The sequence below is a fragment of the Tiliqua scincoides genome, chromosome 5 (assembly GCF_035046505.1).
Source record: "Tiliqua scincoides isolate rTilSci1 chromosome 5, rTilSci1.hap2, whole genome shotgun sequence".
Lineage (NCBI taxonomy): Eukaryota > Metazoa > Chordata > Lepidosauria > Squamata > Scincidae > Tiliqua > Tiliqua scincoides.
This window is the reverse complement of record NC_089825.1, coordinates 8261702-8287908: the sequence shown is the minus strand read 5'-3', so window position 1 is coordinate 8287908 and position 26207 is coordinate 8261702. Positions and strand designations below refer to the sequence as shown.

General features: G+C 43.7%; 1 protein-coding gene across 2 annotated transcripts in view; it reads right to left on the bottom strand.

Annotated features, from left to right (window-relative positions):
* DPP6 (dipeptidyl peptidase like 6) overlaps positions 1–26207 on the bottom strand; it is a 383341-nt gene that overhangs the window by 46807 nt on the left and 310327 nt on the right. For both annotated transcript variants that reach the window (XM_066627029.1, XM_066627027.1), the window contains 4 exons: positions 11404–11558; positions 9572–9669; positions 5327–5450; positions 4160–4198 (listed from right to left, as the gene is read on the bottom strand). In XM_066627029.1, coding sequence (XP_066483126.1) covers positions 4160–4198; positions 5327–5450; positions 9572–9669; positions 11404–11558 — 416 coding nt within the window. The remainder of the gene's footprint in view (positions 1–4159; positions 4199–5326; positions 5451–9571; positions 9670–11403; positions 11559–26207) is intronic.

Sequence of the window (26207 nt, the reverse complement as noted above, 5' to 3'; positions counted from 1 at the left end):
TGTGCCAGAACCACCTTTCAGAGCGCGATACCATAGTCTTTCGAGACTGAAGGTTGCCAATACTTAATATAATAATTCCCCTTAAAACATAACAGCCCTTTTTGGTAACAACTGTGCATGACTTTAACTTACATGCAACTTCCTTTGCCACTGTGTTGCCCACATTCAGAGGCCTCTTCATGGCACAAGTAGCCTACGGTGTGAGTTCTGTAGTGCACACGTGCAGAGTGCCTCAACCTATGCTGGAACATACCAGTTCAGAGGGGAACAGGACTGTGCAGCATGGGTCGGACTGTCTCCCTGGAAAGCTTTCCATGTGAATCACAGAGTGTCCAAAAAGACATGCCTCACCCCTTGCCTGATCAGAACTAACAGCAACTACAGTCTGGGTGTGCCAGGAGAGAATGGCCTTATCACAGCAACTGGGGCAGATTCAATAAATCTAGTGGCTACACAAGGACGCCTGGCCATAACAGTCCTGAAATTACCTCTGGACCTTAAAGATCTTTGAATCCACGACTCAGTAATTTGTAAAGCTATTACAGCTTGATAATTTGAGAGAGTGTAAAAGAAAGAAGATAACCTATTAATCTACCCACTTAGTCAAATGGAGAAGCTTGGAATAGCCTTGCTCTGAATTGCAATTCCCGTAGACTTTGTTAGGAAAGCAGTTTGTACTTCTCTGTGGAGCTGTGTCAAATGCCATTATATTCTGTAGCAATTACTATCGCACTATTGGCTCATTGGCCTGTTTCTAAATCGACTGCCACATAAGCCATTCTGCTCTTCACTGGGAGACCTCACAGTATTACACACTGCTCTGCAACCAGGAAGATGGCCACTGCTTCAAGGTAACAGACACGAGCATGGTTGGCAACCTTCAGTCTTGAAAGACTATGGCATAAGCCTACAGCACCTGGTATTCCCAGGCGGTCTCCCATCCAAGTACTAACCAGGCCTGACTCTGCTTAGCTTCCAGATCAGACAAGATCGGGAGATAGTGTTCAGTATAGGGAGATGGTTGGCAACCATCAGTCTCCAAAGACTATGGCATAAGCCTACAGCACCCGGTACTCCCAGGCGGTCTCCCATCCAAGTACTAACCAGGCCTGACTCTGCTTAGCTTCCGAGATCAGACAAAATCGGGAGATAGTGTTCAGTATAGGGAGATGGTTGGCAACCTTCAGTCTCGAAAGACTATGGTATAAGCCTACAGCACCCGGTATTCCCAGGCAGTCTCCCATCCAGGTACTAACCGGGCCTGACCCTGCTTAGCTTCCGAGATCCAGGGGAAAGGATCCATCACCATTTTGCAAGCTATACATTTTGACCTCTCTGCAGCAGGACAATCACATTTTCATAAAGAAGGTCCCTGATACAGTGAGACTATAATGAGTCCCGCTTTGCCTGTTGCACAGCATAAACTTCTGACACTTCTTGGAAGGAAATGAATGTATTGCGGCAAGAGGCTCCTGTTCAGGCAAAGATGTAGCTAAGCACTTGCCCTCACCATTGACTTATCTATCTGCCTTACCCGATTGCTATAAAACTGCTATTTTCAACCGGTGTGCTTTAATGTGCCACTAAAAGTTCACGGGTATGCCTTGGGAGTTTGGAGCCCAGCAATTGAAAATAGCTGAAAAACTCATCTGTGGCTCTGCTTCTTGGGCAACTGTCTGCAGTAATGAATTATTTCCATTGGCAGAGGAAGGGGGCTGCAGAATCAGGAAGAGCCTCCCACAACCCGGAAGCGACATCACCATCAAAAATTCAAGCCTTTCTTTGTTTAAAGGAGATATGAAAGCCCTCAGCACCTTCAAGATTGCACACTTGGATCCTGTCCCAGTTAGCTGTCCAACCTCATGAGCAACTTTTCCTCTTGTCCATTAGGATCACTTCCACCCAAATGTCTTTTGGAAAAGTTCCTTCTTGCTTTTTATTTAGTGGCTGCAGGTCCTGCAGCTGCTGGAAAGGACATAAGAACATAAGAACAGCCCCACTGGATCAGGCCATAGGCCCATCTAGTCCAGCTTCCTGTATCTCACAGCGGCCCACCAAATGCCCCAGGGAGCACACCAGATAACAAGAGACCTCATCCTGGTGCCCTCCCTTGCATCTGGCATTCTGACATAGCCCATTTCTAAAATCAGGAGGTTGCGCATACACATCATGGCTTGTAGGAAAGAGGCAATGGCATTCCACAAAAACAGCCTGAGGGTATAAAGGGGGCAAGACTAAAGACCTAATCTCTGCTGCTAATTAGTCTGGGGACTTCCTCTTTGCAGCAGAGTGATTGTCTCAGTAGGCAGAGGAAAGGTGAAACTGGCATTTAACCCAACTCTAATTTATTTTCTTATGCTACTTGGCCCACTTTTTCTGAGTGAATAGGTTTCATCTGCAATCTCACTTTCCCCCTTCTCTTGACCTACACTAATTGGGGTGGGATAAGGTCTGTTTCATGGCGCTTGTGTGTGTCTAACTTCCCTGTCTTGTCAAACAGTAAATGTTTATGATCAGTTTGGCTAAGTGAGTTGTAAATTATCACTGGCTGTTAAGAATTCAGCTCAGCAAAAGAGCTATTGTGGGGTTTGTTCAGCATTTTGTCCTTCTATTTACATGGACATGGATGGTTCAATATTTCAATCTTTAGCACAGTTTCTGGTCATTTCTTTCCCTTGTTCTCTCCTACAAAGATAGTCTTCTCCTGACCCATCCTTTCTGATCAGCTCTCTCTCTCACACACAAACATAGTCCAGCTGCTTCTACCCATCCTCCCCTACCCCTCCACAACAACTGTAGCAGGTTTGTTAATAATAATAATACAGGTATTTATATACGACCTTTCTTGGTCTTTATTCAAGGTGGTTTACATAGGCAGGCTTATTTAAATCCCCGTAGGGATTTTTACAATTGAAAGAAGGCTCTATCTTTCAAGAGCCACCACAATTCAGATGTTTCGTTCTGATCTGGCCTCCATCCTGGCCTCCATCCTCCCACGCTCAGAGCAGATGGAATAGCTCGGCTTAAGCTTGTCAGCTGCTTCAAGGTCGCACGGTGCCAGTGGCCTCGAACTGGCGACCTTGTGGATGTTATCTTCAGGTAAATGGAGGCTCTACCCAGACCAGACCAGACTTCCTGCCTTGCATTGTTGACAGATGCAACCACTTTTTAGAGATATAATCATCGTTTTTGTAGATTTAGTAGTCCCACTTTACTAGGACTGATTGGGTTGTTATCAAGTTTTTATTGTTGAATATTATTAGGAGATGTTTTGTTCGATTATCCCTTTTAACACTGATTTTGAGTTTTTATTTCCTTTTGAAATAAAGGAGGTGGCGCAAGTCCGAGGAGACCCATTGGGGCAAGGGCGCCTTACCCAGGGGTAAGGGAAAAAAGTTTCTCCTTGCCTTTGACTGAGCCGCTTTGGGCCCCTATCATGTGCTGGATACAGTGCAAGCCTCTTGGCTTGCCTATTCCAGCGCAGGGTAGGATTGCGCCCTAAGTCAATGTTTCTCAGTGTTTGTCCTACACAGTGCCACTTCACACGGCCCACCTATTCCAAGTACCACCAGACGTAACTGGTGACATAATCTCATGACATCACATGACATCATTACCAGTTATTTCTGGGTTGGAAGACCAGATGCAAAGTGACAAACACAGGTCAGAAGCTCAGGGTGGACGGGAGGGCTTTTTTGAGCATGGAAAGGAACGCTCTGAAGCTCTGCCTGCTGAGCCGAGCCTCCTAACACTGTTTCTTGTGTCACATTATCGGTCTTGCTGCCAGGTGGCAGGGGCTCAGGGGTCCTGCAAGTACCACCAGACACCACCTCAAATACCAGTGGTGGCACCCATACCACTGGTTGAGAAACACTGATATAAGTAATCAACCTGGTGCACGGTGCCAACAAACAAAAGGTCCTTTAAGAGGCACATATGGTATCCATGGTACACACACAGATATGTGTGTGACTGTGTGATTGCATGGACAGGGGTATCCAGCAGGGTACCTGCTCACAAGGCAGGACATGAATCTGGATCAAAGTGTCAGTTTGCATTTCCTGATCTATGTCACTGCAGTTCTGCTCCGCTGCCTTTGGTCATTGCTTTTATTAAGGAATGAAAACAAGAGCAATCTGGGGTAAAAGACCACTCTTACCTGTCTGTGCAGCCAGGCTTCACTCTCATCTTCATGTTTCTGAAATGAAGCAACATCATTAAATACTATGCTGTCGTTTGCAGCTATTATCGTTTGCTCACCAGGGCAGAAAGCTGTTTCGCTCAGTTTCAACAGTGGATAAGCAAACACAGAGGAGCCCAACTAAGTGTGTTTTATGAGAAGGCAGCCTGAAAAGCACACTGCCCTGTGCTCTGTTTTCAATCTTGGTTAAACAAGTGAATGCGTTTACAGTACGGCTGTTATCCATGTGATTAATGGAAAGATGCCAATTCAGGGACTGCTACATTGCTGATGTGTTGTCTGGGGCCACTGCATAGTGAAGGAGCACTGAGCGCCTTCCCCCTCTACCACATACACGATGAAGGCAGAAGTTGGAGATCTGTGCAAACACCTGTGAGCTTGGGGAAATGGAAAGGAGTTCAAAACTGCCGTGGGGAAAGTCAGCTGCCAAAACTGTCTAAAGCACTTACTTTTGGCAGCAGGTGTCGAACCAGTGGTGTAGCTAGAGGGGGTGCAAAGCACTACGTTTCGCAGGCAGCCTCCATTTTGCTCCCGCCATTTTGCTCCCCCTTTGGAATGGTTCCAAAGGGGAGGGGGAGGGGCCCCTTGCACGCTGCGGTGAGGCTGCCTGTGAAACTTAGTGTTTTGAACCCCCTCGAGCTATGCCATTGTGTTGAGCAACCCGCTCTCAAGCAGTTGCAGAACAGTACTGTCTGATCTGCTAGAGATGCCAGATCATAAGTGGAAATTTATAGGAAATAACCATGATATCTTAAAGCGTGTGGGTGGCTCCATTTTGTTCTCTGTATCATCAAAAAGAGAGCTGCAAACCCTTCAATGCCCCTCAAACTTGGAAAACATCTCTAAGGCAAGACCCAGTAAAAATGAGGCTCTTATAAAATCCCAATGACTGCAGTGGCTTGGTTATGCATTAATGTAGCTTTAGTTCACAATCCTATGTATATTTACTTGAAAGTGTGCCCCATATAACTCAGTGGGACAAATTTCTGAGTAACATGCACAAGATTGGGCTGCACAGTTCTGGATTCTCTTTTCTTGCGACACATCGCTTTCAGACTTCAAACACCAGGAACAAGACTACAAATGCTGGAGGGAAAGATATCAGCATCCTGACCTCTGACATACCTTTGTGCAGACTCCTGTTGTTGCATCACAGAGAGTCAGGATAGAACAATTCTGTGCCCTGTTTAGCCAATTCACCGCAACTTTGGTACTAGTCGCCCACTTTACCATGGTTATGTAATAATCCCTGGAAAAAAACATAAAGAGCATTTCATTGCCACTACTGCATGCACATAATCACAATAAAGCCAAGATCAATTGAATCCTTTGGCACCACACCTTGGTCCTTTTTCTCTTCTGTAACAAACCTCAAGACAACTGAGACAACTGCATTCCCTTTTGCTCTGGAATCATGAGCAAAGAACAGCACGCAATCAGAGAAGATCCCCCTGCACACTCATCAAAGAGGTGGGCAGAGACTCAGGGTCTAATCCTACCCAACTTTCCAGCTCCGGGGTAGCCACAATGCAGCTCCGTGATAAGTGAACACACATTCCCATACAAGGCCCCAGTGACTTCCCCAAGGAGTGTGGGATCACCACACTTATCTCTGGAAAAAGATGACTAAGGGCAGACATGACAAAGTTATGCATGGTGCTGGGAAAGTGAATAGAACCTTTTTTCTCCATTCCCAAATGCCACTAGAATTTGAGGTCATCCAGTAGAAGTGACTGGCTACAACATTCAGGACAGCAAGTATTTCTTCACTGATTTATGAAATTCATTATTAAATTTACTCTCACTGGATGTGGTGATAGTCTCAGGCTTTCATGGCTTTAAAAGAGGTAGGACATGTCAATGGTTACGTGAAATCCCTTATATTAAGAGAGACAGAATGCCTTTGAGCAATGGGGACAACTTCTTTAGCTCTGGACTTCATGCCATACCTCTGGCATCTGTCTGGCTGTTGTGGGAATAGGATGCGGGACTAAAAGGGTCTTTCAAATGCTCCAGCAGGACTCTTCTTATGTTCATAGAGTCAGGGAGGAATGTTCACTATGGCACGCCACGGGGGACAAATTTGTGGTTTCCTGCCTTCAAATGTGTCAAAACAATAAGGCAGGGTTTCTTTTTTGTGTTCTGTTCTTGATTTTAATTTTCTCATCATCCGGTAGTAAGAATCTTGCTTGGTATAACATTGTTAATGTTTGTGGTGAAGAGTATGCAATTTTTCCCCCAAAGCTGAAAAAGGGGTAAATGACTTGATAATGAATGAGGGCTGCCGGTGTAAGACTGACAAATCATGCCACATTATCATATTCAAGTGAAATGTGCAGGTCAAAGTCATCTTTAAATTATAATACAATGACTTTTCACAGCATACAGTCCATAAAATTTTTATGAGTTCATTTGTTTGCTATAAAATATGTATAAGCAGTTGTTGCTCTCATTGGGATTAATGTGCTGGAGAAAACTCTTGTGTTCTGGAAAGGGTTTGCTATGCATACAGAGGAAGAAGGACTTGAGGAATGAAGATGATCTGATTCTCTGGCAAAATAATAATAATAATAATAATAATAATAATAATAATAATAATAATAATAATAATAATAATAATAATAATAATAATAAAAAAACCCTGGAGTTAAATTCTGTGGTTCTCAGCTGCATTATTGCAAAAATTCAGCTGCACAGTAGGGTGGAAGGACTGAATTTTACACAATTGAAAATAAGGGAAGATAATAATGTACTGAAAGTTCAGCAAGCAAGTAATTTTTGGAGTGTCTCCCACCACGCAACAGCATATTCTCTAGAATGGCTTAGGGTTCAATCCCATCCAACATTCCAGCACTGATGTAGCCATGCCAACAGAACATATGCTGCATCCTGCAATGTAGATAGGGAGGTCTCCTCAAGGTAAGGAAATGTTTGTTCCTTACCTTGGGGCTGCATTGCAGCTGCATCAGCACTGGAAATTTGGATAGAATTGGGCCCTTAGTTCCTTATCATTAAAGTAAAATGAATATATAATGAAAACCTCTTCTCAGCAGAAGTGTTTCACAAAGAATGAACACATACAAACATACTGTAGAATAAATTATTGTTTGATTTCCCCTGCCTTCCCCTGCAAAGAAGCTGGAATAAGGTGGTCTTTCCAAATGGCTTAGTGAATGTTTGTTGCAAGTACTGATGATACTCGTGAAATCTAAAAGCCCTTCCATAAAGGTCTAAAAGTGCAGTGGAGTCACTTCATATCTCTGACCAGGCTCTGGAATGAACAGGCTGGGACATTATGGAGCATGATAGGAGCAAATAGGAAGGACCTGAACATTTCTTCTCAATCAAACCGAACACCCCTTTCAAATTTCACACCCAGGAATTCCAAATTTTGCACAAGAAACACATTAAGGCTCAGCTGTGTGGTTTGCATACTGTTGATCAGAAGTGATGTAGTGCTTTCTGATTCAGTATAGACAGGAGAAAGCTAGGGATGAATATGATTGCCGGTGACCACAATGAGGAAGCCAAGGAGGATGAGAGACAAGAGAGACTTAAACCAAAATGTTTGGTATCTTATTAACATATGAAGCTATACAATCTGGTCATTGACCCTTCTAGTCTGGAACTATCTGCAGTGATTCTGTAATGCTTCAAACAGCGGTCTTTCCCAGACCTGTCTTTCGAAATACAGAATCTTCCTATATACAGCGCAGAAGCAAAGCGGCTCTGCCACTGAGCTGTGTCCTCTTCCCCACTCACTCAAGAACTCTGGCTGAGTCCTGAAGAAGACATTGTGTTTTGCTCACTCTGAGGTTAGAGACATTTTCAGCATTAATACAGACATCTGTTCTAGGCTATCAGAAGACTAATGACTTGTGCTTCCCCCTAAATAAAGGGAGCCTCACTTCCTGGGCGCACTGATTCATTGCTAGGGACCCTTTTATACGATAAATAGTTTCAGATCATGCCTAAAACCCTGACTCCTATTACCTGCCTCATCTTGGTAGGCTTCAAGGTGAGCTTTGAATGTGCAAAATTAATTTTGAACTCTATAATATACTCTATGGAGTGTAGATGATTAACCTTAGCAATATATCGGATACACTACTCAGCTCAGACTCATCCATTCAACTACCTTGGAAGGTAGCCAAAGCTTTTAAGATAATCAGAGGTTTCTGATGAACATAAACATAATTCATGAGGTTACGCTGACATGATAGCCCATTACTTTCAAAAGAACATGTTGCCAAATTAAGCTTGCTTTGTATTACAGAATAAGATCTCAGATGCCAGTCAAGACAGAGCTGAATGAGAGACTCAAAGACCACAATGCAGGGATCACTCCTCATTATGCCCTCGCTGAAGTTATTAAATTGCACATTGTCAGAGTTGCACAGGAAAAGTCCTGACAACAGCTATTGAATATAAACGTCATACATCCCAGATGAGCAGCCATGTGAAGCTGTAGCAGCTAAGACCAAGAGCGCAGTCCTATGCATGCTCATTTACAAGTAGCCCCCACTGATGTAATCAGATGTTCAATCAAATGTAATCCCAAGTGCATAGGATTCAGCCTTAATGTGGCATAACTGTGCCAGTGAACACCCAGTTGTGGTACAGAGTGCCGGACTCAGACCAGTTCAAATCTCTGGTCAGTCATTAACAATGTCAGTGGATGACATTCTTGGAGCCTAGCCTACCCCGACAGCATTGCTATTAGGATAAACCCATAGATGTCATCCTGAATTCTTTGGAGGAAATGCAAAGTGTGTAAATATAAATGCAAATAAATGAAAAAATAAATACGTCATCAGATGCATTATATTGACTCTGTGTGTGTATGCACGTGTAAATGTGTTTAATTTATAGCCATAGTCTTGCGAATAAGCATGGAGCTCTTCATGTTCAAATGTTTTCCTTTAAAGTAATTCATTTGAGACCAAACAAGCTGTTGTGTGAAAGCCCTTGGAGTACTGAAATGGATGGATGTGTTTAGTTCTACACAGTCAGATCACAGCCCCAAGAATTCAGATGGCAGTAGCAGTAGTAAATACCATCACCCCAATACAATCTCCCCCAACACTAAGCTGCTCCATGCCAAACAGGCAAGCCCTTCTATAACAAAAGACCAGGTAAATCAGTGGCAGCCAGAAGTACCCCTGTGCCTGACATGAACCACCAAGGCCAGGTGGTTCAGAGGGAGAGAAGAGATGAGAAGATGAACCACCAAGGCCAGGTGGTTCAGAGGGAGAGAAGAGATGAGAAGTAGGAACTCTCTCTCTCTCTCTCTCTCTCTCTCTGTGTGTGTGTGTGTGTGTGTGTGTGTGTGTGTGGTATTTCACTAGTACAGCATTAACAGCAACCAACCTCATTCTTGGATCATCAGGAGGAGTCATTTCCAAGTCGTGAGTAGGTCCATTCAAACCAATAACATGTAAGGAAATGCTTGGATTTTCCATTCCAACCTAGGACACAAAGGAAGATGAAACAATCATACTTTGTTCTGCAGTGCTGTGGCAATGCATCAGTTGCAGTATTGCGTTTACAGTTGGAATTTGCTGCGTTATACTAGCCCAGAAGCCTTGAATTCAAAACAGATGCCTTCATTGGAAAGCCAAGTAAAATACCTTATGGGCCACAGTTCACATTAACTACCTAACAGAGCAGCAGTACTTGAATTGAAGTCGCTTTCACTGAAGTCTGCTGAAGTCAGCAAGATTCCATTAGCCCCTCCCTTGGTGAGGGGTGGCTACATCAGGGACAAAATGCATAAGGGGACACCTCCTCCCCTGGTATGGGTGATATCCTTGGACCACTTAGACAGAAATGGTTTGATGTACTGATGACCTGTTTGCAAGCACACCAATTACAATTGCCACTTTGCTTTGAATCTTAAAGTGGAGCTAAGTTATAAGTAGAGGTGTTTGTTTCCAGTTAGTAAAACAGGATTACAGCCGGGCAGCCTGAGCCAACACTGCCCCACTGCTGGGTGTTGCAAACGTACCAGAAAGCATATTTGCAGCACCCAAGGAGTAAGCAGCACAGGCAGGGAGGCCTGTGCCACCCTGCCAATGCCACTGTTGGACCCCACCCCCAGGCCACTAGCAGAGCCAAGGTAAATGCTGAGCAGTGCAGGAGTGTGGCAGGAGGGCAGGGGGAGATGTTTCTGGGCAGAAAAGGACAGAATGGTGGTGGGACAGGTATGGGAGGGGGTTGGGACTGGTGGAGGCCTCCTCCCAAAAATTGTATTCCCCCTCCTGGGCTCAGAACCAACAAAGGGTTTCTCGAGTCTGCACCAGCTCCAAGAAATCCCATTGAGCAAGCTGGGGCTTTACTCTGGATAAGGAGACAAATGTCTCCTTACCCTGAGGCAGGCTCCAGCTTGCTCGCATCCAGCACTGGAAAGCACTGACATAAGGGGTTAGGATTGTGCCCTAAGTGTTGCTGAACACAATAAGTTGAGCAAAATAAATAACTCCATTTTCAAACACCTCTAGTCATAAATTAATCACTTGCACCAGGGCAGATGGCTTGATATTCTGGTTCTAAATACACATAATGGTAAGTTCACATTAGTGGTAACTAATTTCATGTTGCATCTCTTTGGTACAGCTATGGAACCATCCTCTATTCAGCTTTTCTGGATGCTTTGTGAAAGGTTGAATGATGACTTAGAAAATCTAAACAGGACTTAGGTGCTGGACACAGCAAATTTTAGAATCTGAAAATGGGCAACTAATTAGAGAAAGATAAAATTTTCCAATGCGGTTGCTTGCAAAACAGTCATTAGTACATGCAAAGGCCACTGAGGATCTGATAAAAGAATTGCATCCTTTCTCCGGACAACCTCTCTCTTCTTTTCCCACTTGGGTGGGAATGTGTGTGTTGGTTTTGAGTGGATAAAGAGCTGGCAAGGAAAGGTTTAGAAAGCCCCTCCTCACCCAAAGAGTCCTCTGTTTAAATTGAAGCCACCATAGCTGCTTTGAACAACAACAAAATATCCAGAAAAGGTATTACAGAATTATGCGTTCTTGTGTAAATTAGCCCTGACTTGATTAGAAAAACATTTAAATAATTCATTGAGAAATGAATCTGCCTTTCTGGTTTACACTCAGTTCTTTACTTCAATCAGGCAAATGTGCTGATGATACTGAATGTAAGCACCTTTGGATAGGATAAGCCCCTTGTTTTCATCATACCTTTGGATAATGGTAAGTTTTCACTGTAGGGTAAAGCGTGCCTGTGTATGTGGGTATCTCCATAGCGGGGACTCTGGAGTCATTGATAGTTGCATATGCTAGTCTTGTGCCATCAGGGGACCACCAGTGGGCAATATGGGTCTTCAGAATCTCCTCTAATTAAATGCAGAAGAAGAAAAGAAGGTTACTAGATCCAAAATGTCAGTTAGCAAAGAAACTAAAGTGTACAAAGGTGAAAAATGAAGATCTATTTGCAGCACAGCTCAGAGATCCCACAGGGAAGAAAATAGATTAGTACAAAACACTGAAAAATATATGCTAGTAGTTATTACTACGAACATTAAGATACTTGAACCTTGATTAGGCTTGTTTTACATTATGCAAAATAATACTTCATCAAAGTGGAGGACCGAGCAAGGGAAATGAGGAGTCTACAGCTGTTGGTTCCAATGCGGTGGCATAGCTGGAGGGGGGCAGAGCACTCAGGCTGGCAGGGAGCCTCAGTGAGGAGGGCAAGCGGCCCCTCCCTTCAGAGCCATTCCCGGCGGGGGGAGCAAAACAGAGCCGTACGGAAGCCAGTCCTACTATGTTCAATGAAACATACTTGTATGTAAACACATGCAAGATTGCAGCTTAGATCTGTATTACGCTGCAGGTGTTTTATGTGTATGGTATTCACATAAACTGCTGTGTATTTCTCAGTGTGTCACGCAATCTAACCTTCCCCCAAGCCACTTTTCACAACTGTAGAGAACGGTACACTAGTATAGTCCTTAGTCCAGGCAAAAAAACCTTTTCCTAATCCAACACCTACATTTACAGGGCATGTTCCAATATTGGGATAAATGCTGCATACAGGAGGGCAAGTGCAACACCATGAGGAAAATTATGTTAATTACAAAGCTAAGTGCAGACAGCCACCTGTATCTATGGATGCGGTATCTGCTGGTTCACCCAGCCATGGGTCTGCAACCCCTCTAGGCTTGTTATTTTTTGTTTTCCATTAGAAGTGATTGAAACATGAGTGTTTCTTGCTTAACCAAGGAATACTCTTGCTTAACTGAAGACGTGCAGGCAACTAGGGAGGAAACTAACCAGATGTTAACAGGAAGCAGTGGCAGTTCCTGTTTCCTGTTAATGTTTGGTTAGAATCTCTCTAGCATGCAGGCTGATTGCTGCATATTGTGTTCTTCAGTTAAGCAACAATGTTCCTTGAAGAAACACCCAAGTCTAATGGAAAACGAAGGTAATGAAAAGAGGGGCTGTTATTTATATAGTGTTTCCCTGTATACGTAGCACTCTAGGTGAGCACCAGGCGGCAGAGAGGTAAGTTGGGGCGGGAAGTGGGCATGGCGGGGAAGGAGCAGGGCGGGAGGGGCAGAATTGGAAGAGCTCAGCTCTGCCAGATACAGAGCCCCACACTGTATCTGGGGCCTCTTGGCCCGACACAGGACTACTTCGTGCCAGTTAAATGCAGGGTCTACTTTCCACTTCCCCCAAGGAGGAGTCAGAAGCCTTTCACGGCTGCCTAAATGCCCATAGGTTGCTGTGGCAGCCATTTCAGTGCTGCTGCAGCCTTGGGGGCCAGGCAGCTCAGGATTGGGTGCACGTCCAGAAAAATAAGCAGCAAATCCATTCTAGGATCCAGATTAACTATTTCACCGGTACATCTAACTAATTTCACAGTAGACCTGACTGCAGAATCCAATTGCAACTTTGCAGTCTCGCTACATGTAATAGAATGCACCTGCGCCATCACACCTTCTCCAGAAAGTACTATTAAACTTCTTAAGATAAACAGCAGATCTACTGGAGGCAAGAGGTTTCAATATTTTTCATGCTTAGTTTTGCATCCTGATCAAGTTAACATTGTAAGAAACAAATAAGCATGTATGCGAGATAACTCTGACTTTGCTGAACTGCTGAATCATTTTCCATTTTAACGCAGTTCTTTAAGCTTTTTATATCAGGTATGATTTAATAATTAAGCGTATGATTGGAATAAAAAGAGAGGGCTGGCCAGTTTTCGATGCTTCAGAATTAATTAGGATCTACTTATTTCTGCAAACATCTCAGATCTCTTGCGCTTTAGGACACACTTCAGGGGAAGAACAGTAATGAGATTCTAATGGTGAGGCTGTGATTTCATGTGATTTTTAATGACACAGAAGATCTTTATGGATACCAAGGCATGGTGGATAAAAAGACGGTGCATATGTAGCCAATTCCAAAAAATTCCAACTCTCTCTCTCTCTTTCTCTGTGTTTGAAGGAGAGCAGTAAATAAAAAGTGAACAGATGGAACAAAAGACCAGTTCAGCTAACTCACACCACAATAAACCAGTTATTGTGACCCAATGCTGGTTGGCAATATATCCCAAGAAAGATAGGATTCCGAAATTCCATTGAAATTAATGGAATTGAGGATAGTCTCAATGAACTTGACTCATTAGTTTCAATGATGCTTAGTCATGACAAACTTGCACAGGATACAGCCCTTGGGGTTGAAGGGAATTTGGTTGGCAGCTGCAGCCACCAACTGCTTTGTCAGCACAGTGGCTGTTGTCAGTTGCCAGCAGCTACACCAGCTCAGAGCCCATCCATTTCATCACATCATGAAGATAGTGAGAGAAGTAAAATCTATACAGCAATATTAATTCCCAAGCAGCCCTGCAGTGAAACCACCTTATGTTAAGAACAGAATTGCACGCCACCTGTTCAGAAAAGTCCACTTGCTTTTGATCCACTGTGGTTACAACCAAGCTAGCTTTCTTTCCACATCAGCATTATTATTGGAAGGCAAGAGAAGGTTGTGAATGAGTCTTGCTAAGATGCGTCAGTTAAGTGAGCATGGGTTTTGCCTGGCTCAGTTATGTCATGTTCACTTTGGGAAACATGATCTGAATGCCCTACAATGGTAACTCAACCTACAATACAGGAATAGCACAAATTACAGAACGGCCTCAGATAATGTTTTCAGCAGAAAGACATGAAACGTTTCAACTTCTGGCACCTTGCAACATGACTAAGTTTTACGTTAGTGCTAAGCTATAGAAAACTGTGTTAGTAACCCAGTCAGAGATACACAATGTATACAGATGTTGGTCCTTGGTCATATTTCTAGCCTAGATGTTCATGAGCGAAGTTAGAGTTTTCCAAGTCAACCTCCTCTGTTCCTTCTTGCTCATCAGGTTCCTCCAGGACTGAGGAGCTACAGGCTTATCCAATTCTAGATAATTGGATAATTATCTTGTTTGTTTACAGGACTGGAGATGCGGTGTTCACTCTCTAACTCACCAGTCCAGAAACAAAGCAGAGCCAATTCTCGAATGCACTCTAGTCCTGGGGCATATCTCTTCCATAGTTAACGTCATTCCCAAGGGAGCTCTGAGAGCTGAAATTCTATGACACCCTCTCTTCACGCTACAATACCCAGTTCACTCTGCTGGTTTGGACTTTATATCTTGTCACTTCCTGGGGCTTACATTTCTTACCAACCAATCCTATTGAGTTTCACTGCTGGCAAAATGCACATTCTGTTGGTGGTGATTGCTGGAAAATGGCCATGTGGCGCTCTGCCTGTGTGCCAGCGGGAAGGCCAGAGCTTTCCTGCCTGTGGTGATAGATTCTAAAGAACCTGCTGAGGCAGGAAAGGTGGTGGGGAAGCCCCCGAAACTGCATCCCATTTTATATCTCAGGTCATGCGCATAATTTGTGAGTAAGCAGCTGTTTGTATCCAGATTGTCCCAGATCTATGCCAAAAGGTTATGTCTCAGCATTCAGTGTTGGCCACGATAGCCATGGCCAGCCATAGTCTCTCTCCCTTTCTCTCTGAACTGTTTTGGAAGAAACCATATTTAGAATCTCAGCTTTGAGTTGGTTACGCACCACTAGTATTCAACCTTCAAGTCTTTCTTCCTATTTTTTTTTTTGACATGAGGCTCTCATTACCCTTTGTGTAGCAAGATGGTTTTTACCAGGCTCCCCCTTTTTTCTCAGCCTGCCATTGAACAAGATCAATAGTTTTCTTCTAGAGAGAAGAAAATTAAGCATGTTTCCCCTCCACCTACACAGTTTCCAGTCTCATTGCAATTTTCTTCCAGCATGAACCGCCACTCAGATTTGATGTAGTGCATGATATATTTATTACAGATAATCTCAGGCCTCTATAATGGCTAGTTCAAGTATTTCAACTGTTCTGAATGGCAGCTCACACAGAGAGGAAAGAGATATTTATTAAGTCTACATTTCAAAGCAAGGGTGCATCCAGACAAGCAGGCTTATTTAAATATGCAATCTGGCACTAATAGTCACAGTAACACAATCCACAATGCATTCTAGAATATTATTGTTTCTGCTCTGCATCCTGATCTTTTCAATTATTTTTTTTAAAGAAATGCTTGTGTGTCATTAAACAGGCGTGTCAGCATCGTTGCTCTGGACCAGAGTAGTCATGTGGTCCACATTTCTGGCCATGACCTGTCCCTCTTACTCCACCAGCAAAGGCCTTTTCACTTTAATTTAGCTTCTGTCAACTGCACCACTGCATCAAAGAATGCATTCACTTGCATGCGTTGACATTTGGTTAATTTTATGGGCAATCTTCTTCCAGAAGCTAAGGGCACAGTCCTAACCAGGTCTACTCAGAAGTAAGTCCTATTTTGTTCAATGGCGCTTACTCTCCGAAAAGTGTGGTTAGGAGTGTAGCCGAAGGGCCATATCCTATTCAATTTTTCAGTCCCGGTGCAACTGTGCCAATGGGGCATGCACTGCATCCTGTGGTGGGGAGGCAGTCAGAGAGGCCTCCCCAAGGTGTGGGAACATTTGTTCCCTTACCTCAGGGCTGCATTGCAGCTGCACCGGTGCTGGAAAGTGGGATAGGATTGGGCCCTAAGTCTGGCTACTTCCAGATCTCAGACTCTGCCTATCTCACATTATATTATAACAGACGTAGAAGTACAATTCTACAAATGTGGGAAGAACTGCCTTAATCAAAAATGTTGCGATGCAGTATATGGTGACTGTTGGGTAAGTGGGGCAAAGAGGATTCTTTCATTTATTTCACTCATCCTAATTATATTCTGCCTTTCTTCTGGGAAACTCAAAGTGGCACACACAGGGTTACCAGGCCGGCTTCAATCCAAACCCTGACCAGATCCAGAACTGCTGCCTACTCCATCACATTGAACAGTGCCTGAAGGGAAGCTGAGAAGAGGAGACCTATTGTGCTAGAACTCTGCTGCAATGGACACCTGTGCACCTTCCCCACTTTTCATCAGCTCACTGGGTTTTGCATCAGTCAAAATCTCTGCACCGCCTTCCTTAAGACCCTGAAGTCCTAAATGGTGTCACCTAAAGGAACGACAACCAGTTCTTCCGCCTGTGATTAGGCTGCAGATAAGATGGTCAACCTGCACCTCTCATAACCACTTCAGTGTCCAGTTGGGGCTCACAGAATGGAATGCTTCCTTTGAACCAGATTCCTACACACAGACAACTAACATGTTCAGAAGAAGGCTATGCTCAAATTAGTTATCCCTGACATCCTGGTTTTTAATATGTGTTGTTTTAGTATCCAGGATTGGACAAACTTCTGGGGGAAAAGTCCAGGTTACAAGCCATGATGGGTATGTGATCACTCAATGTGATGGAGAGGCAGGTGAGGTTAAGTGGGGACAGGTACGGTGGGTGGGGAATCAGGTGAGGCTGAGCAGGGGCAGTGCTGTGAGGGAGAGGCAGGTAAGGTTGAGCAGGGATGTGTGGTGAGGGGGAGACAGGTGAGGCTGAGCAGGGACAAGCAGTGGGCGGGAAGGCAGGTGAGGGGTCAGGCCCTTCACATGGCACAAGATCAGCTGAGTGAAGAGGAGTTTTCTCTTAGTGTCCCATTTCATTGCATTAGCCCAGGAATGGGCAAACTTTCAACTGTAGGACTCCTGGACCTTTAACAATTGTGTAGGAGAGAGAATTTCAGCAGGTGCAGCTTGACATCTGTATTAGCCCAACACTTTGACTCTTTTTTTTAATAAGACAAATACTGTCAACAATTTTCATATAAAAAGTAGTTCTTTCTCATCCCTTCCAGCCTTGTTTCTTACGCCAAGTGAGAAAAGTGTGATCAGCACCTTCTTAAAGTTCAGCAAAAAGTTATTTCTGTCAGAGTGACCTCAGCTGGGTACAGGGAGAAGCCGTGGGGAACAGGCCAGGTCCAGGCTGAGGAACAGAACCAGAGGCCACCAGCAATTTTATAGGGCCAGCCAGACCCCTAATGGTTCCCTGCAGATGAGGCAGGTTCTTATATGTTCAGTTATTCATGAGTTCCTCCCTATAGCGCTCTGTCACCCACATCGCACTCATATCTCATCTGTCTTCGTTCCTTCATGCCCATTTGCAGCCCTCCTGTCATTGTCTCCTGTGCTGTCTGAGTCCTCTCACTGTCCATCTTTGTTGGCAGCCCTCCAGCCCACTTCCTCCAAACAGCTTCCTGTACATCTTTGTTGGCAAACTTCCAACCTGCTTTCTGGTAGTGGGCTGGAGGGCTGCCAATGGAGACAGCTACTGGAATGCCATGCAGCTTCCAGTCGTGCCCGAGAATGCCTTGCAACCACAAGCAACAAGGTTTGCTGCTATCCATGGTTTTGGGTATCCACAGTGGCAGTGGGAATGTATGCCCCATGGATATGGGGTGGGGACAGGGGCAGATGACTGTATAGTGACTCATAAGACTAGGTCATAAATGTGTCCAAAAGTCTTCTACAATCACAATGAAATCTTTAAAAATGGAAAAATATGAAACCAACTGGAGTATAAATAACCAGACAGATGTTTACATTCATAAATTGAGTCTCATTTTTCATTGAGATAAACATACATTTTCTGTCCACCTTATTCCTCTCTCCTGAATGGTTTCATTCAAGAGATGAAATGGCTTAGAATTAAACCTAGATTTACGAAGAAAAAAAAGAAGAGCTATCCCTTTACACCAATCACAGCCTAACCCCAAACTGTAGCTTGTGGTAACAATAATTTCTAATTAAAGCCAAGCTATTTGCATTCTGCATTGTTCTGTTCTAATCACAGAAGATTATTCTCAGCTGGAAGCCTCTCAAATAACGGATGCAACTGCAGAGCTGTGAGTGGGCCACCTTGGAATTCTTTTACCACAAGGTGGCACTAGGGATGCTTGAATGACGGAATAAAAGCTGCATCTCCAGTGTTGTAATTTCTGGCTGCTTACCTGTGAACTGTTCAAATTACAGGCAGAATTGCTTCTACTCTGAACTTAATAGCAACAGAGATCCATTGGCTATCCTTTAGGGGACTGTACCAGGGCATGAGTATTAGTTGTGGGAAACTGGGAATTTGAATGATGTTTCCCTGTTGGATGTTTTCAGTCTCCAGATAACATGAGCCTGTTGCAGAAGCACATTCACTGAGCTTTGTTCAGATGTGCCATCTTCTCTCTTTGATTGCATTCAGGGGAATCCAGTTCAGTGCAGTCAAAACAGAAGCTGTGCATAGCACTGATTGGCTGCAGTAGATGACATCACTAAACCCTCTGTCACTGAGAGCAGTTTTTCCAACATGTTTTAAACTGATTCTGCCTTAAAAAAAAAAAAAAAGGAAACACACATATATTTTACTAAGACAAGGTACACTGACCTCAGGGGACCAAAAATTCTATTTTCAAGATTCATTGCTATGCACCTCTCATGTGAGTTCTGTGATAGCCTTTTCAGAGCAAAGGAGTTGCTTTTACACTAAGACCCCTACATATGGAGAGGTTAGGTTCCAGAGGTCTATATGTAACTTGAAACTGAAGCAGGTCTGAACAGCCAGTGTTTGCCAGCCCAGAGCTATCAGGCCTGCATGGAAGCATCTGTGTACAGCTCCTGCACAAAAGTACAGGTGCAGCCATTTGTAACTCAGGGAGCCTGCATATTCAGTGTAGTGTTATTTTCTTCAGCTTGTTAGTTCAGACAGTTAGTTCTTCTGCTTGTGTTGGGAGACCTGTGAGAATTCATGTAGGAAAATCAGGACCTCCTTATGCAGTACGAAATCTGTTAAACTCTTGTGCACAAATCTACAAGAATCCCAAGTGGCTCAGGGCAGTAGTAGCAGCTTGGTGTGGCAAAGCTTTCGAGAATGTGTGGGATGGCCAGCGAACGGGCAGAAAGCCACCCAAGCAGGGGTAGTTTGCTGTGCAAAGTGAGTTCCAGGCTCATAGCTCCTTGCTACCCTAACAAGGAACACAGAAGTGAAGGCTAGAGAAAGCTTCCTTCCTGGCTGGGGGTGCTGCTTCCAGCGGCAGGCCGTGGCATCTCTTCTTCAGCAGTGCCACTAAAGAGCTGAAATGGAGTGTGAAAGGGTTATATTCCCCCCTCTCCCGAGATAGGAAATGGGGTGGAAGCCAACACCTAATTAAACTACATCAGGAGAGAGGAACAGCAGAGATACCCGGGTTTCTGCTGCCTGAAGTGATAAGTAATTGCACTTTACAGCTTTGCCATGGAGTGAAAACAAGATTATAACACATTAACTACATACACATTTTTCTTCTCTGAGAAATGTTTTCCACGGCAATACTTTCACATGAAAGTTAACAGTTTCTTGTTAACGGAGCATAATCAAAATCTATCCTATCTTCAGTCTCCCCTAAAGTAGCATATTTTAAAAATGCCATTGTTCCTTTTGGCTGGGGTGGGAGAAGAGGAGAGCAGTTTTCTCTCAAAATGCCTACCTTGCCTTTCTCCTTTGTGGTTTGCCAGGTCTTGTACAAGGGGACTTTCAGAAAATAATCATGTAATTTTCAAAAAGGACCACAAATAGCTCCTCAGGAAAATGTGTACAGTTATCAAGTGAGTTTTCCCCAAGTCCTTCCCAGAATGCAGTATGGTTGGGCCTGGAATCAAGAAGTAAACACTTCTGTTGTGATCCTGGAAACCATCTTTTGAAAACCTATTTTTCTTAAGTGTGTTTTTAAAAGCTCTAAAGCACCTGCTTCTTGCATGCCCTCCCCCAGCACTTTAAAGTGTGTCAGAGACTTATATCTCTGCTTCCTCCTTTGTTTTCAGATCTACCCAGCCCCTAAGCCAAGGACAAAGATGAACATGGCAAACTAAACATTGCAGGTGTGTGCTTTAGACCTGCAGCACCTATAACGTGTGTGGTCAGGGGTTAAGGATGCAAAAGGCATCTATATTTTGGGGCACAAAAAGCTATGCAAACTAAGCATCTTTGAGCCAATTTTCCTGGTGATTGGTTACCATTTTAACACACATCTGTGCACCTGGTGCAAGATCATGATATAGGTGATATAGATGACCACGGAATAGTGTAATCATCTGCACATGCTCCATTTTCTGTCACACGCTACCATATTGATTGATTGTTTTCATATTCTGTATTCCTATCACATGTAATAGATTTCTGACAGCCCAATCCTATGCATGTCTACTCAGAAGTAAGTCCCATTGGAGTCAATGGGGCTTACTCCCAGGAAAGTATGGATAGGATTGGGCTATAAGGCCATTCAAAATCAATGTCATTTATGACCACAATAAAATCAAAGCAAATATAGCAAAATAAAGCAAAGCAAAGCAAAATAAAAATAGTTACCATGAAGAAACAATTCACAATAGGGACCAAGAGTCAAAAATCAATGAAAACCATATGTAGGCAGGAATAGAATCATATTTGCCTGGCTTCTAAATGTCAGCAGAATCAATGACAACCCTAACCAGGTCTTCCGGGGCTAATATTCTCTATAGCTGCACCTGAGTTTTAGTAAGTGGCACAGGATGAACAGAGAAGTCACCCTGGATGCTTGTTTATTTCTCTCACTGTTCCTGCCAAGTCATAATGAGGTTGTACTATATATCAAGTTTAGATGGGTGGTGAAGTGTAAAAATAGCCACGTCTGTTCATATGAAGTCATTCCAAATTCTATGAAGACTTATTAGGAACACAAAAAGGTACAAAGCCCAGGCATGCGATCAGTATGACATAAACAAACAAAACTCAGTAGAGAGACTTGCCTCAAATGGTCTTTTCAAAAATTGTATGCAAGTCTTTCAGAAGAAAGGGACTGGATGCTTCAACGTAAAGCTGGCATTACGGCAGGCTTCTGCATTCAGGAAACATTAAGTTTCTGATCTTCTTTGCTCAATATATGGTCTCCTTTAATGTATTGCAAGCATCTCAATATAAAACCCACAGAGGTTATTTTGAAAGGATGGGGGGGGGGGGAAGGAAAAACTAAAATCTTACCACAAGGTGGCATGTAACACTCAGAAATATTTTATCAAGAATAATGTGGGCTTCAGAATACAGGCTATGAAACCATGGTGATGGGGAGATTATCAGCACTGTTATTATGACTCCAGAAGAACATTCTCTCAGCAAACACAGGATATGAGAATCCAGGGCACCTGCAGCCGTTTACGGGAGGGCATCCCACATTTTGGCTTCAAACCTGCATAAATCATTTATTCCAAAGAAACTCAGCTGGGAATTAATAGTTCCAGGATTGTATCTAATGATGCATACTCAGAATCACTTAATGCAGATTAGTCGTCCCTTAAAGCCTTTCAACCACCCTGTCACACTTGCAGCCACAGCAGGAAAAGGGTGGATTTACTCTCACTTTTACAAATTCACACTTACAGGCTACACAGGGATTTTCATTACACTCATGGATGTGAATATGGAATTAGGATGGGGTTGCTCTTTCAGACTGATCACTATGGACAGCACAGGTATTAAATTGTGTACAGAGAAGTCAGCTGATTAGTCTAACATAGCATATTAATAAACTTCCTTCTGCACAAAATTCCCACAAGCTTTAACTGTATATTAAAACAAATACAATGAAGATCAACAAGTGCAGAGAGCAGTAGCCACACAACCAGTCAAAACAACAACTAAAACCTGTTACACGATGAGCTGGAATGCCAGGGCAAATTGCTTGGCACCAGACAGACATCAAGTCTGGTGTCAGATGAGCTTCTCCAGGGAAGGAGCAATAATGTGCATTAATTGTGCACCACAATCTAGAAGGTCTTGGTGAGACAATAGCAGGATGACTCAGAGGAGGACCTTTGATGATGAATGCAAGGTTCAGGCAGGCTAACATAGGAGAAGGTGATGCTCCAGGTTCCACACCTTTTAGCACTGTAATGGAAATAACCAGCACCAGGGTTGGCCCATCCAGGAGGCCAACTGAAGCAGTCACCTCAGGCATTAGTGGGAGACACCCATCTCTATTAACCTACTTGCTGCCACTGCTCCTTCCTGGATTGGAAAAGAAAGAGGGGAACTGAGAGGAAGGGGAAATATGGAGGGGAGGAAACTGCTGGGCTAGCATGTTGGCAAGTGGAAGGATCAGAGGCTGGCACATCATCGGGTAAGGGAGGGCAGTATTTGGTGCTCAGTCTAAAGCATCTGGAGTTCTTGGGCCAGCCCTGATTGCACCTTCTGTGGTGCCTAGAAATGGACCAGGAGTCAATGGAATTTCATCACACTGATCGTTTCTTTTGCCCTCCATTGGAACCAGGTGTTCTAACTGAAACATGTCAAGGCACAATGTTAAAAGTGAGTGCTTCAGAGAATCTGAAGAATGCATTTTCTGTCATCACCAACTAACTACAACTAGCTCCGCATCTGGTATTACGGGGAAGGAGTTTCAGTTCAGAGGGCATGAATTCCCAAGTAGACTGTAGTACAATTTAAGGCCCAATCCCATGGGCACGTAATGCTGCCGGAACGAGTGTCTCTGAGGCCTTGGGCATTTTCTGGCTGTCACAAAAGGTGACACACTGGAGTGTACAGCCTGGCTAGCAACTTTCTCAGTGCATCAGCAGAACAGATGACTGTTGGCCGCAGTAAGTGAGCGCAGGGGATGGGAGGGCAGCAGGTCGTGATGGTGGAGAGAAGGGAGGATTGGAACCCGGAAAGGGGTCGGTTTGGTGTCAGTGTTGTCTCTTGAATCCAAACCTCTTCCCAGCCTCTATCTGCCTTCATGGGTCTAGATAGACTTGCACCAGCAATATAGACCCACTAGGCCAGCTTGACTTACCCTGGAGCATGGGAACAAATGTTCCCTTATGCTGAGGAGGCCTCAGGAAGCTCAAATTCCCCTGCAAGATAACAGCGGGCACTGCATTGGTGCCACTGCAGCACCATGTAGGGAGTGATTAGTCTCTCCCTGCGCAGGGATGTACGTTTGGCAAAGGTGCCTGAAATGTGCCCTTTAGCTCCCATTTTCGTGTTTGGTAATCATTATGAATTATTTCATGTTTGCTGCACTTTAAATGAGCAAACGTTCCAATAATTTCCAATAACCAGTGAAGGGCCATTGAGCCTTAAGGGCAGCTTGTTCTGGCTTTCAGCAATAGGCAACAGGCTGCTATAAACCCACTGAAGGGTATATTTTCAGTGACTACTGTTTCTGTGCAGCCTGAATGGTACTTAACAACTCAGCAGGGACTGATTGCAACGGTAATATTACTGTAAAAATTCTCCAGGTAACAACACAAGCTTAGTAACATAGGGAATAATTAAAAAAAAAAAAAAATCTGTTCTCTTGACCTCACATCGCAACCCTTGCTCAGGACAGAAACAGCCTCTAAAGATGGGAGGTTGAATTCTGTGCAAATGCAGGTGCACATGACGGGGAACAGTCTAAGCAACTAAGATGATTACGGGGCTGGGGCACCTTCCTTATGAGGAAAGGCTACGGCATTTGGGCCTCTTCAGCCTAGAAAAGAGACGCCTGAGGGGGGACATGATTGAGACATACAAAATTATGCAGGGGATGGACAGAGTGGATAGGGAGATGCTCTTTACACTCTCACATAATATCAGAACCAAGGGACATCAACTAAAATTGAGTGTTGGGAGAGTTAGAATAGACAAGAGAAAATATTTCTTTACTCAGCGTGTGGTTGGTCTGTGGAACTCCTTGCCACAGGATGTGGTGCTGGTGTCTAGCCTGGACGCCTTTAAAAGGGGATTGGACAAGTTACTGGAGGAAAAATCCATTACGGGGTACAAGCCATGATGTGTATGCGCAACCTCCTGATTTTAGAAATGGGCTATGTCAGAATGCCAGTGCAAGGGAGGGCACCAGGATGAGGTCTCTTGTTATCTGGTGTGCTCCCTGGGGCATTTGTTGGGCCGCTGTGAGATACAGGAAGCTGGACTAGATGGGCCTATGGCCTGATCCAGTGGGGCTGTTCTTATATTCTTATGTTCTTATGAACAGGGAAATATCTTAACAATGTATTTAAGTCCCATGGATACAAATGAGACCGATGCACATTTTATCTTTCTTCTGATTATGTCCAAGAGAGAGTGTGTGGTATAGTGATTATTGCTGGGATGAGAGCAGGGCCAGGTTCCAAACTTTGCTCCACCATGATGCTTGCTGGATGAGCATGCACCAGTTTTAGCCTAACCTCTCAGAGCCACTGTGAAGAAGGGATATAGAATCAGGTCTGCCACCCCGAGCTGCTTGGACAAAGTGCAGGAGAAAGCTTAATCAACAAAAAGTAATTCCATTATGGGCCCCAAGGCCTGAAGTTACTTCATAATAACAAATTGGAAGCATAGAGGACTATCAGGTATTTAGCCACATTCTTTTCCCCAAACAAGGTGGAAAAGGGTTCACTGACTAGGAATCAGATGCCTTATTCAGCTTATTGAGGTGACAAACCATCATTGAACTGCACCACTTCAAACTATAGGTAGGGGACCATATGACTGAATGCTTTTCTATCTGTGCTTCCTAATGCTCTTGCTAGATGTCAGGAAGATGAGCTCCAGCATAACTGACATACTGGTTTTGTTTATATAGTGATTTCTTTCATGGGTGAAGATACAAACTTGAGAACCCACCACTGCCTCTTGCGGCTGAAGTGGTACAGTCCAGGAATAAGTTTATCATTTCATATGCTGTCTGAATGGATGAGGCTTCCATAAGATATAGAGCTCCCTGTTTTATTTGTACACATTTGGAGAACTTTACTAATGATTCAGGGTTGACAATGGAAGATATAACCTGGAACAATTAAAATCAGATGGAGCTTTCCTCCTTGCTTCTGTTGGATATTTGTTAAATCCCAAAGACACACACAACTCACAGGAAGCAAGATCTTCAAAAGACCTGCCTGTCCCCAAAGGTAAAAATTGCATACTTAGATCTTTTTCAAGGCTCCTGTATGAATACTTCATATGACAGTACACTAAATATAGACAGGAAAAAATGCATCTAGTCTGTTTCCTTTCCAGCGACTGCTAAAATACATAAAAGCTGCTGCTTGAAAGGAAAGCAATTTGACATGGCAGACAAGGCAAAGACTGGACTTCTTAGGCTGCAATCCTATACCCACTTACATGCGAGTAAGTGCCATCAAACTCAATGGTACTTTCTCCTGAGTAGGCATTGCTAGGATTGCACTTTAAGAATGCAGCAGAAGATTCTAAATATACACTGGCACAAAACTGGCTTGTTTATTAGCATAGTGACCAAATGCAAATGAGAATTAGGCACCTGAATTTTTAATAGTAGTTGTGTGAAAAAGGACATTTAAAATGGTGCAATAAAGTTAGAGTGATTACCATGAAATTCCTTGTGTCAGAAACTGTATGTGGTGCTAGCCTATAGGGCAGATTCCACAATTAGATAAGCATCCTTGAACCCAGAGTTTGACAGTATATATAGTGCAAGGAAGTACCAAAGGACAGAGACTGATTTATGCAGCCATATTTCTAGAGGTTTTAAAGGTATTTAATCAACACAGTGACATC